This window comes from Prinia subflava, chromosome 11 (assembly GCF_021018805.1).
Source record: "Prinia subflava isolate CZ2003 ecotype Zambia chromosome 11, Cam_Psub_1.2, whole genome shotgun sequence".
In the NCBI taxonomy this organism is placed as follows: Eukaryota; Metazoa; Chordata; class Aves; order Passeriformes; family Cisticolidae; genus Prinia; species Prinia subflava.
The window spans coordinates 21,421,911-21,437,202 of NC_086257.1; the positions used below are offsets into that span (position 1 = coordinate 21,421,911).

At 48.2% G+C, this 15,292-nt stretch overlaps 1 protein-coding gene across 4 annotated transcripts in view; it reads left to right on the forward strand.

The window, feature by feature from the left end:
* The window catches only part of TNIK (TRAF2 and NCK interacting kinase), a 149,934-nt gene that overhangs the window by 107,423 nt on the left and 27,219 nt on the right, over positions 1–15,292 (forward strand). For 2 of the 4 annotated variants that reach the window (XM_063408281.1, XM_063408279.1), the window contains exons 13-17: positions 4,342–4,452; positions 4,898–4,984; positions 6,237–6,437; positions 12,760–12,924; positions 14,570–14,809. In XM_063408281.1, the coding sequence (XP_063264351.1) occupies positions 4,342–4,452; positions 4,898–4,984; positions 6,237–6,437; positions 12,760–12,924; positions 14,570–14,809 (804 nt within the window). The remainder of the gene's footprint in view (positions 1–4,341; positions 4,453–4,897; positions 4,985–6,236; positions 6,438–12,759; positions 12,925–14,569; positions 14,810–15,292) is intronic. The other 2 variants (XM_063408282.1, XM_063408280.1) reach the window with 2 other exon arrangements.

Here is a 15,292-nt window from a genome sequence, read left to right on the forward strand (position 1 = left end):
GTGGGAGCAGAGTTGCAGCTTTGTTTTCCCTCCTGCAGAAAGCTGGTCTCATGAATTCAAAATGTGCACCAGAACTAACCCTCAAATTAGAGAATTAAATATCAATAGATCCAACAGCACTGCAGAAAATGTTTGTGTCATGCAGAAGGGTGAATAGGCTTGAATATATTTTAATTTTTCCCTATATATACATATATTAGATATATATAGTTCCCTAATCAGCCTTCCATTTGTTGCTGGCACAGAATGAGCCTTGATGCACTGGTTTAACCACCAAAACTCCAGCTGAGCTGTAGGAATAACACATGCTGGGGTCAGGAGCCTTAGGGATCCTGCAAAACAAATCTCTGTGCAGACCCCTTGGCAGCAGTGGGCAGATGCAGTCAGAGAGGGCTACACAACCTCATTTTTCTGCCACATTGTGGATTTTTTTTCCTTTCTAGGCATAAAATGAAGGTCAGATCTTTACAGGGAATGTACAAGGGAAATATAAGCGTCTTGCTGTTTGCATATGAGGTTTCAGTTAGTACACTTAAGGAGCTGGATGTTCAAGGGATAAAAAATTGCTGAAGCTCCTATAAATGTTAACCAGCAGAAACCGTGGACTAGAAGCTCTTACAAAGCAATGCCAAAAAAAAAGATCAGCAGTTAATTATAAGTAAATTCAGGTTATTTAAAATGGTGGTTTGTTATTTTCTTCTGCATGTGCAGGTGTCCTGTAGCTTTTAGGAACCTTGTCATTAGAGATGGCAGTCCCCTCACAGTACATGGGGACACTGCAGTAGTCCCAACAACATTCCTGCACCCATTTCCAAGCAGAGTTCTGTTACAGCAGCTCCTGTAGTACAAGTACGAGCTAAACCTCGTGTCTCTTTCATTTTTCTTTGGTCAGGAAACATGTAGGGCTCATAGCTTCTGAAGCATGAGATTTTTTCCTGCCCAGGGCATCCCTTCATGGTGATCCCGAGTAAAAGTTCTGCAGTGGTTCAGAGCAAATCAGATCCCTGCTTGCCATGGTGGGAGGTTCTGACCCAGTTTCTCTACCAGTGGGAAACACCTCTCCATGCTCCAGTGCTTGGTGTGTCAGGAAAGATGATGTTCCAGCCACAGTCACTTTCCCTGGTGGCTCAGATAAATGAGCCTGTCACAACAACGCAACCACCTAGAATATTTGTTTTCATTTGTCACTTGGAATTCCCCTTCCACCTCTTTCCTGGCTCATGCTGGTGTTTGCAGCAGCAAGCCAGGGTTTCCAGGAGCTTCTTCTTGCAAGTGTCAGTGCCTCTCTGAGCTCACGGGGTTTGAGGGGCAGCTGCAGCTCTCTCATTGCTCGTAGCCCAGGATGTGTCTGATCCAGCAAAGTGAGCTTTCTCTTTGAAGTCCTTGTTTCATGCCAGGCCTCCAAGGGCATTCCCACCAGAGGTTTTGCCTTCGTGTGTCTTCTCTCATCAATATTTAAAACCTGTCATATCTGGTGCAGTGCAAATAGGATCCCGTTCTGGCTTACAAGCGGCTACATATAGCTTCACCTGCAGAGTTATATAAATGCAGTCCTAATTAATTGGTGCTCTTGCCTTGCATGAATAATGGATCTGGATAGTGTAAATACACACAGTAGTTTCAGGCTTGGAGAAATGTGGGAAGTGTGCTCTTGCAGTGGGAGAGGGAGGGCAGAAAACAGGGAGAAAAGGAGGCAAGGAAAGACATCTTTGAATCTTCCCCCCCCCTTTTTTTTTTTGTGTTTCTACATACTCTTGTTTTCAGCTGCATCTCCCTGATCCAAATCCCTCCTTCAAAAACAGTCCCCATCATCCTAGTCCTGGGGAGACTGGGGCATTGCTGGAGGCTTTGCCCACTGCAGAGCCAGGTCTTCCCCAGATGTTTGCCAGCTGCTGCAGTGGGGCCATAGAGGGAAGGCAGCTGATTCAACCCTGCTCTGCTGGGCTGCAGTGTTCAGCTGAAGGTGCTGGTAATGCCACTGTGACAAATGACCTGCTTATAATGTGACCTGACAAATGTGCTGTGGAGCTGGAGGGAAGTGCTGCACTCCTGGCCTCTGTAAATGTGTGTGTTGGATCCTGCTCAGAGCCTCAGCCCCAGGAGCCTGGCTGCAGCAGGGTGCAGGGGGTCTTAGGGTATCCAAAAGAGCATCAGGCCTGCCTTTGAAGGAAAATGATACCTGTGGGCCTCAGTTCTCAGTCCTGGAGCTAAATAGGCTTTCAGAAGGGTGATGGTGAGACACTGCCTTGAAGGAAAGAGCCAGAAGAGAGGCAAGCTCACTAGGGCACATGGTACCCAGGAGGGATGATGTGCTACTCCCTCCTTGGGAAAATTGCTTTTGCCTCATTCTTTGGAAGGATTTGGATTTGTTTGTCTACTAGATTGGAAGTGAAGACCATTTGGGTCATTTTTATTTAAGAAATAGCTGTGGCCTACACAAGCATTATGTGCTTTATTCAGCAGCGTGATAGTTGAACTAGAACAGCCGGCCATTAAAACCCACCCCCAAACCAGTGTGACCACACTGTGACAGGAAGCTCAGGGTAACATTAATTCAACACATTAGTCTGAAGATCTGTGCTTCAGAGGTCGTGGGAGCAGTGACCATCACCTGAGGAGGTCAGGGAGCACTGGCAAAGCCAAGAAATCCTGTATATCACCAGGAATGCTGCAGAGTGACCGTGTCCTGGTGGTGAGCCCTCTGCAATTTCGAGTGCAGAGTTCCAAAAGCTACACCCAGCACATTCCCCTGCTGCCAGCGAGGACAGGTGTGTGCACACAGGGTGGCACAGGCATCCCCTGCATACCTGGGCAGTGTCAGTGACTGTGCCTGGCATGGGGCACACCTGTGTGTGGAGCTGGCAGGGTATTTCAGGTTGGATGCAGTTTTTCCTTCCCTGAGGTGAATAAAAATGACTCTAATAAATATGGCTATAGGTGGCACTAAAGCTGTCCTGCAGCTCAAGGAAATCATAGGAGTCCATGGATGTTACCTGTGGGTGAGGAGGACAAGCACTGGCTCCTGATGGAAATGTTGGGGTCTTTAATTATTTGTTACAATATCTGTAGATAGATTTATCTTCCTGAATATCTATCTGTAAAGATATCTGTAGATGTGTATCTCCACAGAGACATAAATATATAGAATATGGAGGAAAACACAGTATCTATATAGGCATTTACAGGTAGGTACAGATTTTAAATCCATCTGTACAGTGCAGGTTCCTGCAGAGCAGCAGTTTCACACGAAGGCCTCTTGGTCTCTGGAATGCTCAGGCAGCTCTTTCAGCTGCTTGCTCCAGCCCTCCCCACGATGCAGTGAGTGCAGGGCATGTCCAGCTTCCCCAGCAGTTCCCTCTGCAGTCTGCTCAGCCACCGTGTGTCGGCAGCGGGAGAGAAAAAAAGGGAAAAAAAGGAGAAAAAAGGGCCGGGTTTCTGCTTCAGTGGGCGCCTTCCCGTCGGCGTGTGGCTCTCCTGGGATGATGGAGGTGATGGATGGAGTCAGGCAGGCGGCTCCAGGAGCCTGTGCCGGCCTTTGAGTGCCCTCTGCTGCTGCAGTGCTGCAGTGAGGGCTGCCCTGTCTGTGCAGCACTGCAGCGCTTGGCTGCCAGCCCTGCTCCCCGGTTTGGGCAGCTGCAGCAGTTAGGCTGGGCTGAAAGCAGGCATTGGTGTGGTCACAGCAGGCTGTGGGTTGTCATCACCCCAAAACTCCCCAGACTGCTGTCAGCTGCAGAGTGGAGCAGGCAGGGATGCACCCAGGAGGGAACGGGGCAGGCTCTGAGAATAACAAGGGAAGTCCCATCCTGCTCATTTGGTGCTTCAAAAAGGAAAAACCCTTGGACTTTGAGTCTTCCTTGTTGGTTTCTGGTTTCAGCAAACATAGAGGGATGCATTTCCCTCTCAATAGGCAGTAAGTCCCCCGGCTCTCTCCCTCATCCTCATGGGTGGGTTTGGGGCTGAGATGTGTTACCTGTAGGCGATGGTCTCGTGTAGCTCCCTTGTGTCTGAGGTCTGATTAACCCTCTGCTTTGCCGTGCTGGAACATGGAGACAGTGCACTGCCCCCGTGGCTTCATCTGCAGGTGGGAGAAGAAATGATCTGGTTCTGGCTAGGGGATGCTGTGGGTTCTCCACAGCCAGTGCCAAGCACCAGAGTGTGTGAGGATGGGTCAAGGAGTCCCTCTGCCACCCAAACGGACCTGCTGGCAAGGCATCTCCGTGGATGGGTGGGAGCATTCTGGGTCTGTGGGCAAGGGGACACCCCAAAAACGATGAGAAAAAGGACTTGGAGCTCCCGGGGAGAGGGATGGGGGTGCTGACCTGTACCTGCTGCCCCCCACAGCAACAGAGGCGGGAGAAGGAGCTGCGGAAGCAGCAGGAGCGGGAGCAGCGCCGGCACTACGAGGAGCAGATGCGGCGGGAGGAGGAGCGGCGGCGCGCGGAGCACGAGCAGGTAACGGGGGCCAATGCCTCAGCACAGACTCCTCTGATCAGAGATCCTCTTGTAAACGCTCATTTTTTGCCACTCGAGAGCAAATTGCTTAATTGTTAACACTGCGTGTGTGGCTTTCACTGCTGTTGTTTATTTCTGTGTGGATCCACTTGCTGGCCCGCAGATGTGAAGGCACTCGATGCAGGTTTTCCACGCCCACTTGTTGTTGGGGTCAGATTTTGTATTATTCTTGGGTAATGTTTGCCATTTCCCGGTGGTTTCCATTCTTGTAGAGTAGTGGGCACCCTGGGCTCTTTGGGCAGGGATGGAGGGTGCCCGGTGATTGATCACATCGCTTGGGCGGGGCGGACGTGGGTGCCCACCTCATTCTCCTTCCTCTCCGGAAATACTGGCTCTTTCACCTTCTCTCTCTTTTTCCTTTGATCCTTGCTGCCCATGCCTCCAGGAGTACATCAGGCGACAGTTAGAGGAGGAGCAGAGACAGTTAGAGATCCTGCAGCAGCAGTTGTTGCAGGAGCAGGCGCTACTTCTGGTAAATGGGAGGCCACGGCCACGCTTGCCGCTTTCCGCCCGTGTCGCGTCCGCATGCGCCCGCGTGCACCCGTGTCCCCCCGGTGCCTCCTGACATGCCCAGACATGGGGGACACTGCTGTCACCACCCCACCCAGAGCCTCCTGTCCAGCTCTGTGGCTGCAGCATGCCTGGACCCCTGTTCTGCTCGGGGCTGGGTCCCCTCCTGGTGCACGGCTCTCATCGCGTCCCCTCGGCAGCGTTGGCGTGTGTGTGTCCTCGTGAGAGGAGCAGCCCTGGTTGCTGCTGTGAAGTTTTGGAGGCTGTTTGCAGCATGTTGGGGTGTGTTCCAGCTGTTGTGTGCCTGCATCCATCAAACCCATCCTGCCATGCTGCTCTTTGTGTTCTGAGTGAAGGCTTTTGTTTCGATTTTCTCGCAGGAACACTGTCTATTCCCATGTGTGCTGTTTGCATTGTAGATGTCCTCTTTTTTATTTAATTTGGGTTTGAATTATCCTTTTTACTGCTGGTAGCTGTTACTCTTACTACATTTTTCTCTTAATATACAGGGTTGTTTGGGGTCATTTTGTCTTGCTATTTTATTTGGGGGAAAAAACCCCTCACACAAGGCATTATCTTTTAAAAGGACTTCTCAAAATTATTTACTCCTTAAAAGTCATAAAGCAGTAGGGATTCAGAAAGATCACACAGTTGGCTTTGCAGTCTCTTCCCAGGATCAATTAATGGGTCCTACAGAGGAGTTGGCTTCAGCTGGGTTTTGTCTGACCATAAAACCCAAATGGTTTGGGTTGGAAGGGACCTTAAAGACCATCTCTTTCCAACCCCCTGCCATGGGCAGGCACACCTTCCACTAGACCAGGTTACTCTGAGCCCCATCTTAACCAGGTGATGTTTGGCACCTCATTGAACTGATCCTTCATTTTTCTATCCAGAAAAACCTGGGGCAAAGTCAGTGGTAACTCCTAAGCAGACATCAGCCCTCAGTGGTCTTGCAGGTTTTCCCTGGCAGCACTCATGTCCCCCATTCCTACCAAACAGGGCAGTTCAGTGGCTGCAGAGCATCACTGGCAGAGGCACAACTGAATTGTTGGCTCTGCTGTCTCTCCTTGGGGATGCTTTACAGCTCAGTCCCCAAAGCCTTTCAAATCAGTGAGCTCTGCCAGGAAACAACCTTCCAGATGCTCAGGCCCCGTTGCTGACCCCAGCAGGTACATCTGGCCGGGCACGTTGTCACTGTGCTTTCTCCTGGGCAGGAGTACAAGCGCAAGCAGCTGGAGGAGCAGCGGCAGGCGGAGAGGCTGCAGAGGCAGCTCCAGCAGGAGCGGGACTACCTGGTGTCCCTGCAGCAGCAGCAGCAGCAGCAGAGGCAGGACCAGAGGCCGGCAGAGAAGAAACCCCTCTACCATTACAAAGAAGGGATAAATGCCAGCGAGAAGCCGGCGTGGGCCAAGGAGGTAAGGGAGAGCAGGGAGGGTGATGGGGCTGGTCTGCCTCTGCAGAGCTGGCTCTGAAATACACACAGCAGGTTGTGCTCCACAGGGTGGGGACCCTGGAGATGCCATCAGCTGTGCTGGGAACACTCCCAGCTCAGTGCAGTGTCTGCACAAACGGGGAGGTTCTTCCATGAGGGTGTGTGAGAAGGAGAACGGATCCCTCCTGGAGGGGTTCAGCCTGGCTGAGGGCTTGTGGATGTAAATCATAGAATGTTAAGGGGTTGGAATGGACCTTGAAGATCATCTCCTCATTCTCCTTCCTGGCATGTCCACAAGTGTGCAGGGGTCAGGGGTGAATGCAGAGGGTGATTATTGTGCTCCTTGCTGAGCCTTAATTCTGCACAGTCAGGGGTTGGAGAGCTTTTCCCCCCAGTCTCGGGGCTGTATCCCTTGGGGTTACTCTTTCCTGATTTTTCTCTCAGGCAAAAAGAGGAGATTGTAATAGTTGTGAGGTCTTGAATATTAATTATTGCTAGTCTGAATAATGCATGTCCTAATCTTGAAAAGATTAGGACATGCATTGTCTGCAGTGCAGATTCAGGATCATGTGCAAACTCTTTCTCCTTAATCTCTTTGTGGTGGCTCCAGTAAGACTGGTGCCTGCTCTTGCCATTAATTTTTCTAAAGTTCTTTTTTGTTTACTTTTGTAACCCTACTCCTGGGCAGAAAAATCTTTTAATAACTTTCCTATTCTTCCTACTAAGCAGGAGCACTGCTTGGCATCCTTTAGTCCTGGCAGACATGTGATGTGCATCCAACATGTAGCTGGTCTTTCCTCTTGACAGTCCTCAGCTCCATCCACAATGGAAGCATTGAAAGCTCGAGGAGTTCAGCTACCTGTTGCTAAGAAAAGGCCAGTGATATGTTCTTGGCCTTTCTGAACCATCACAGAAATAGATATGGGTGTGTAAAATTATTTTCAGCTCTTTACACACTCCTTGGATTTTTCTTTTGTTACCTTCCAGTTCAGTCTTCAGTCTCTTTTGGTTGCAGTGCATCAGATGATAGATTTTCATGGAGCTGCATTATCATTCTCCAGCCCTTCCAGTGAAAGAAGAGGTTTGATAAGTGGGGTTGCAGATGAGGTGTTCCAGATGTGCTGAGCTGCCTCTGACGGGAGAGGCTCCCACCTGGGTGGTGCCTCTGAAGCTTTGTGCAGAACTGGTCCCTCTTGTCCATCTGCTGCAGTGCTGAGAGGAGGTGGTGGGCAGGGAAAAGGGAATAAACTCTGTCTTTCATTGCCTGCTTTTAAATAAACCCTCTAGAACATTGCTAAAGTGCTTCTGGCACTGTCTGCAAAACTTTAGCAAAGATATGTAAAAAGGGATATTATTTTTTATCTGGGGTGAAGGAGAAAAGTGCTGGATTTAGCTTTCCCTTTCAAACACAAAGGCCCATTTCTTCTGTTTCATGGGGCTGGCATCTTTTTGATGCTGTCCCTGGAAGCAGGACATTGGGAACTGCACAGTGTTAATCAGAGCAGCAGAACATGGCCTCTTACCCTTTGCCAAAATCATAGGGAAGATGAGGTTTCCTGTTGTTGGGGAAGTTCTCCAGCTTCCACCAATTAGCTCTGCAAACCATTTATTCCTTACCTGTGTCACTCTATCTGGTTTTTAATTAAATGCTCCAAGCTGTGGCATCTTTCTTGCTGTTGGGAACAGTAGTTTGATGTACTGCCTCAGCAAAACACCCTTGGGAATCCCCCAGAATGATTCCTCTTGCCTCCATCCCCTTTTATCTTCTGTTTAGTCCTGCTTTTAACACAATTCAGGTACTTTAATGCATATATTGAAGGCCCACCTTTGCTGGCTCCACAGATAGATTTGTGCTGATACTTAATGAGCCTACCATGGTTCTTGCTGTAGCTTAGCAATTTCCATACCCAGCCCATGCATGCTAATTTAACAGAAATATTGAGACTTTGTTTTCCTGTGGGAACAATGAAAAGACAAGTCTGGTGCTCAGCCTACAGTTTCTGGAGGCTGTGCAAGGCTTATTTGGGTATTTCCTGGGGATTTTACATTATATCCCATACTGCCCTTGTTTTTATGCTTTTTTGGTCTCAAGTCTTCTCTCTTTAGGAGCTTGATCACCACAGCTGAGCCCTCCTCATGCTGTGCCTGGCTTTGCTTTTCACACCTCTCCTTTATGCATACATTTTCCCACCTGCAGAAGTGAGATAAAGCATCAAGGTGAGGCTGTGGCCACTCACCTTGTGGTCGTGTCCCTGCATCCCCTGGTGAAGGGACTGGCCTGTGGGTGATGACAAAGCTCTGGATGAGGAACCAGCCTGTGCTGCATCTCTCACAGCTTCCCTGGAGCACAGTCAAGGATTTCTCCTGATGCTGAACGAAACAGTCTGAGCAGATAGTCCTGCCAAGAACTATGAGGTTTTTAATGAGGCTTTTTTAGACTGCAGTATCATTATATAAAAAGATTTTATGGAAGATAATCAAGTAATAAATATATCATCCCTTCCATTATTTCATCTGTACAGAAAAGTAGTTTGGTCATTTTGGCAAATGGGTTTTGTTAGGAAATTCCTGATGCCCATAAAGCTGTTTAAAAAAATCCAAGCAGAAGAAAATTATTTCAAGAAACAAGAACAAGAAAGAATCTTTCTAGAGCAACTCTGCTATTTTTTTCTAGGATACCCTCTTGCAGGCTTTACTTTGAAGTGTGTGTGTCAACAATTTAAATGTGGAGTTTGTTTCACACTCACACTGTGCGACTTCCACTGAGGATTCACAAGAAGGAGGATGGGAGATCACAGAGGAGCAGTCACATAATGCCTAAAAGGCAGGTTACAGTGAGGCACTGCATGGAATTTTTTCTGTACCATTGGGGCTATCCAGCCAAAAAGCAGCAGGGAGAAACCAAAGGAACCAAAAGGATGGAACCAAAAAGTTCCCAGTACTTCAAAAGTTTCTCTGCAGTGCAAATGCATCTTCAGAGTAAGCACAGAGCAAGTGAAAGGTGTGAAGTGGCTCAGTGGGGTGCAGAGGAAAGTTGAAGGGGAACAAGTGGAAGGAAGTTGAGAATAGGGATTTACCCATTCCCACATCATCCAGAGGTTTTGCTGCTTTTGTGGAGCACAGCAGCCTTTTCTAGTCCAACTTGCTCCTCAAGGATCCAGGGCAGCTGCCTTTCCCTCCTCCTCATCTTCCAAATTCTCCTGACCTGGTTAGGCAAAAATCTGGGAAAAGGGATCACCTAATCAAGTTCTGATACTTTGAATGATGCTGACTTAAAAGTATCCAGCAAGATAATCTTTATCAAGTTCCGGAAGCAAAAATGTTTCTATATTTTAGCATCAAATAACACAGAATACATTTTGAGTTTTAGCTGACATAAAAAAGTTACAAAGGCATATCTGGAAAAAGCTAAGAGCTGAAACCACTGCTAAGAGCTGATCACTTGCAGCCACTGGCTGTGCCTTGCTGAGGCTGCCCAAGGCCCAGGGAGGCTGCCCGAGGCCCAGGGAGGCTGTCTGTGGACAGAACTCTGTCTCTGGGGGGATTGCAGCAGTCGGAGTCAGGACACGGGCACCAGCAGAGCCCCAGAGTGGTGCCCAAACAGGACCGGATTCCGGCCAGAGTCCGGAATGGAGTCACCCGGTTGGAGCAAAAACCTGGATCGGGTTCCAGCCAGAACACAGAATGGAGTCACCTGGTTGGAGCAAAAACCCGGATCGGATTATGGCCATAACCTGGACTGGAGTCAATCAGTTGGAGCAAAAACCAGACTGGATTACAGCTGGAGTCTGGAATGGAGTTGCCTGGTTGGAGCAAAAACCTGGACTGGATTCTGGCCAGAGTCCAGAATGTAGTCAGCCCAGTTGGAGCAAAAACCCAGACCGGATTCTGCCCAGAGTGTGGACTGGAGTTGCCCAATTGGAGCAAAAACTGGGACTGAATTCTATCCAGAACCTGGACCAGAGTCACCTGGTTGAAGCGAAAACTGGGACCGGCATCTGGCTGGAGTCCAGATTGGAGTCACCCGGTTAGAACAAAACCCTGTACTGGAGTAAGGCCATAGTGTGGAATGGAATCGGCCCGGTTGGAGGGAAGACCAGGGATTCACATTCCTTTCTGCTCCCCCTTCTAGTCATCCTCTTGTTTTCCAGGGTTATCTACTGGAAGTTAGCTTAGGCTGTAGCCTGGCTGCTCTCTCAGACCTGCTCTCTTTATCTAGACACATCTCTTATAATTACTGTCTATTTGGGCCTTTTCAGAGATCATGTTGGGACCCTCTGGTGATCCAGGCAGGGTTATGGCATTGGCACTCTGAGCTGTGATCCTGTAATTAGCAGCTGTAATTGTTAATTAAAAAACCTGTAATTGTTACTGATATTTCTATTATGGATCAGTATTTGCTGAACAAGGTGTTGCAGATAGCCAGGGAAAGCTTGGTCAGCTGAAGGATGGGTTTTGCCAGGAATATACCACACGTGACTGTGCAGAAATGAGGGGACAGGTTAATTCAGATATTCTTGACATGGTGGCTGGACCCGTGGTGCTTTCCCACTGTTCAGAGCTTCCCTGAGAGAACTCAGGGCTCAGCTGTACATCATGAGCTGTTCTGTTCTCTGCAACAGCCAACACCCACATCAGCTCCTCCTTCTCTCCCCGTGGCTTTTATCTTGCTCTCACTTTGAAGTGAGACATTAGCAGCCTTCTACTGGAACTGCAAAGATACTGCCAAAGATGTTTCCTGTTTTGGGGAATCTTGAGTTCAGTTAGAGATGATCTGTACTTGAGCAATGGTGAACTCCTGAAGGGTTTTGCTGCTTTTTCTCCCTTTCTGTCCAACAGTGGAATCAGTAGGGCCCCACGAAGCACAGCTGGAGAGTCCCAAGAGCATCTTTTGCTGTGCTGGTGCCACAAGGGGCAAGTGAGGAGATAGCTGCAGTGGGAAATCAAGCACCTTTCTCCTTCCCAGTACCCAGACATCCTCATTTGATCCCTCTGCTGCTTTCTCCTCCACACCAGTTTGGACATCCTCCACAATCAGCTGCACATTAGGGCCTGGCATGGTGTCAGGGAGCAGCTGGAACGCTCAGCAGTGGCTCCGTCTCCTCCTGTTGCTGTTGATGCCAAGGCTTGGCTGATGAGGACAGGGACTGGAGCAGCCTGTGACCCAGTACTCGTGCTGCTGCTGCCTTTTCAGAGAGAGTTCTCCTTTCCACTGCTGCTCCCCTTCTCATCCCTGTGTCCCCTTTGTTGGCCACTGGTGGGCAGTGCCTGGGGAAGTTGTGGTGACCTTTTAGGACACAGACTAGCCCAGTTGGCCCCTCATGAACTCAGAAAGGAAACAGTCCATAACACAAATTTCTTACCTAGATTTTACTCTGTCTGATGTTCAATCTCTGAAAGGAATTCATTTTTATTCATATAATGGTTCTTTTGTTCCATGAGTATTTGCTTAAAGAAGAGCTTTGGTAATTTCAAAGGAAACCTGTTTTAAGTATTGCTTTTTAATGTGGCATTATCCACGGTGGAATCAAGACATGCTAGGGGTATTTAACAGTTTAATGACAGAAATAAAATACGCATCAGATCTCGAGGCATCAAAAATTCTGCATAGCATATGCTGCCTGAATATCAATGCACAGCCTAACTGCAGGATGGCACGGCTGGGTGAGCTGAAACCACTGTGTTCCCATCAGGGGTGGCTGAAAGCAGTGGGCTTTGGGTTGATGTTCTCTTTCAGTAAAAGAGGTTTTTCCCCTCCCATACATGACAAGGTGCCAGACTCCATAAATTCAGATCAAAGCAAACAGTTTCCTGGCTGCCATGTTTATTCTTTTATTGAGATCAAACAAAACTACTCATTGTGTTGTTTATAACAGTGGAGGAAAATGGTCCCCTTGCTTAAAGATCCATTTGAGAAGCAAGAGCTTCTCGGGAGTCATTTTCTAGGAACATCTCTCTGAGGCGTGCTGCCTTTTCTTTATTTTTTCTTTTTCATTTCTTTATTTTTCTATTTCGTATTCAGAAATTAATTCAGCGTATAAATTCAAGCAGTCCTCTTCGTGCCTTTAAATTGCATGTTTTGCACAGTTTGATGGATAGCTTGGTTTCCATGATCACATAACCACATAGGTCGGGAAAGACCTCTAAGATTGTCAAGTCCAACCTGTGACTGATCACCACGTTGATCAAACAACAGATACGATATACTATAAGGGAAAAGAGCTTTCTGAAGGTTTATGCATACCTCGGGTTTTTATTGGAAATGGGTTCTTTGGGGCGTTGACCCCTCTCCCCGTGTCCCACAGGTGGAGGAGCGCTCGCGGCTCAATCGCCAGAGCTCGCCAGCCATGCCCCACAAGGTGGCCAACAGGATTTCTGACCCCAACCTGCCTCCTCGCTCGGAGTCCTTCAGCATCAGCGGCGTGCAGCCAGCCCGGACCCCTCCCCTGCTCCGACCCGTGGACCCGCAGGTAATGGAGCTCCCCCGCTGCCAGGATGCTGGGGGTGCTGGTAAGGAAACAAGGAAGAGTGCATGGAAGGGAAATAGAGCCTGGCTCCCTGGTTTCTCAGCCTTGAGCATATTCATGAGTGAGAGCAGCATCTCCATGCATGAGTGTATTCCTCTTGTCACCTCCATGTGTTAGCAACATCACGCTGGTTTATACCTTCCTTTGAAGCATCACGTACTGGTTACTGCTAGAAACAAGCTGGAGGACCAGGAGGAGCTGCTGCTCTGCTCCAGTGCAGCTGTTGCTCTGATCCTCTTTGGATCTGGTTTGTGTAAAGGACTAAAACCCCAGCGCCTGGCACAAAAGACCCGGGATGCTTTGATGCTGAGGATCATCAAAAAGAGGTTTTTCTTTCTTTGCCGCTTTGATTCAAGGTTTTGTTTTGGTTTTTCATTGAGTTGACATCAGTCACAAACACACCTGGAGAGGGCATAGATCATCATGACTGTCACAGAGGAGGGGCATCGTTATTTTAGAAGTTTCTCCCAGCCATGAGGTCTGCAGGTACTCTGCCACCAAAAGCTGTAGGATTGTCAGTGCTGGCTCTGGTCCAGCCCCTGGAATTGCTCCCACAGATCCACAGACTCCAGCAGGAATTTCAGAGGGAAGTACAAAGCCTTTTCTCCAAGTTCAGCTGGGCTTTCTATGGAATATGTGCCAGCTAAGTGCCAGCCACATGTGGCACCTCCAATACAAAGCCAGCTTTAAACAAAAATGTGCAGGAAAGCCCTGAAACATACTTTTTCTGTATGCATTGGGAAAGTGGGCAAAACCCCACTTCACTGTCACCCCTCTGACTGACCAAATAATTTTCAGTGACCTTCTTGGTGTTTTATACCATCAGCAGCTACAAAGACTTTTGTTTGGCAGTAAAATACTCGTGAAAGAGTTACTTGAAGCCCAGAGCCCTGAGTCAGTGTGTGTGTGCATACACATGTACCCGTGAGACATGGACACGTACAGAGACACGTATGTAGAAATTTCAAATAAAGGTCGCCACCCTGTTGTATCAAAGGAGTGCAGCTTCACAGAGTTCTGGAAAGAAGCTCTGATTTCACAACTGTAACCTTGTGATTTTCTCAGATTTCCCAGAACAGATGTCACTATTCCTTAAACTTGCAACCTGTAGGGCTGATCCGTGGGAGCCACCGAGACTTATAGAAGCTCATGCCTCAAGATATTTTTTAAGCCATCTATGCCTCAGAATTCCTGGTGATTTTTTAGTTATTATTTATTATTGTTTCCTTAGTTTTGGGTTTTCTTTTTCATTTTTAACATGGAAAATCCATGCCAAACCTCATTAGCACAACCACAGAGCTGCAGGTGTAGGAGCTGGACTTTGGGCCAGCAGCAGCAGAGCCTGGGGCGGGCACGGTGTGTGCGGGAGTGTGATTTTTAACAGATCATGCATTGAAGTGATGTAAGTCAGAAGTTCCTGAAACCAAGGCAGTGCTGATCTCAGACCAAGGGGGCTTTTCAGTGAATCCAAAGTGCTAATCAAAAAAAAAATTTTTTAATCAAATTTAAAATTTTTTTTTCATTCCTTTTTTTTTTTTTTTTTAACCCTCCATTTTGACTGATAGTTCTGTTTTGACTTGGTGCTTAGATTCCACATCTGGTCACTGTGAAATCCCAAGGAAGCTCCTTGTCTGGGTCTCAGTCACTGCATGAACAGCCTGCAAAGGGACTGGCTGGGTTTCAGGAGGCTCTGACGGTGACCTCTCACCGCACTGAGATGCCAAGGCAGAACTCGGACCCCACCTCAGAAAACCCTCCTCTGCCCCCTCGCATTGAAAAGTTTGACCGAAGTTCTTGGTTACGGCAGGAGGAAGACATTCCACCAAAGGTAACACAATTGCTCCTCGCTTTCAGCACCTCAGAGGCAATCCCAGAGCTGAGTCCCTCTGGCAAAGCAGAGTGGGCAAGACTGAGCCCACCCCAAGGCTCTGCAGCAGGTGCTGACCTGCCCAGGGGCTCCATTTCCTCAGGCAGGGTTTGCAGGACATGCTGGGAGCTGCTCTTTGCTGCAAAACAGCACTGTCCTCCAGCAAAGAAAGTTCTGGAGCTCGGACAGAGGCCAAAACAAATTAATCTCTTTTTTCCTTTGGATAAAAAACAACCTTCTGCTTAAATAGAATTATAGGAACATAAAATTTGTCATACTCAATAAGATGGGTCCTTTTTAGTCCAGTACCATGCCTCCTGTTGCGATCAATATTTGATGGAAGACTTGTAAGGGTTCCAGCAGCTTTATACATTCATTGACATTTTGGCAGTGTCTGGCAGGACCTCTTTAATTAGGATTCTTCTGGAGCAGTATTTCGATTGT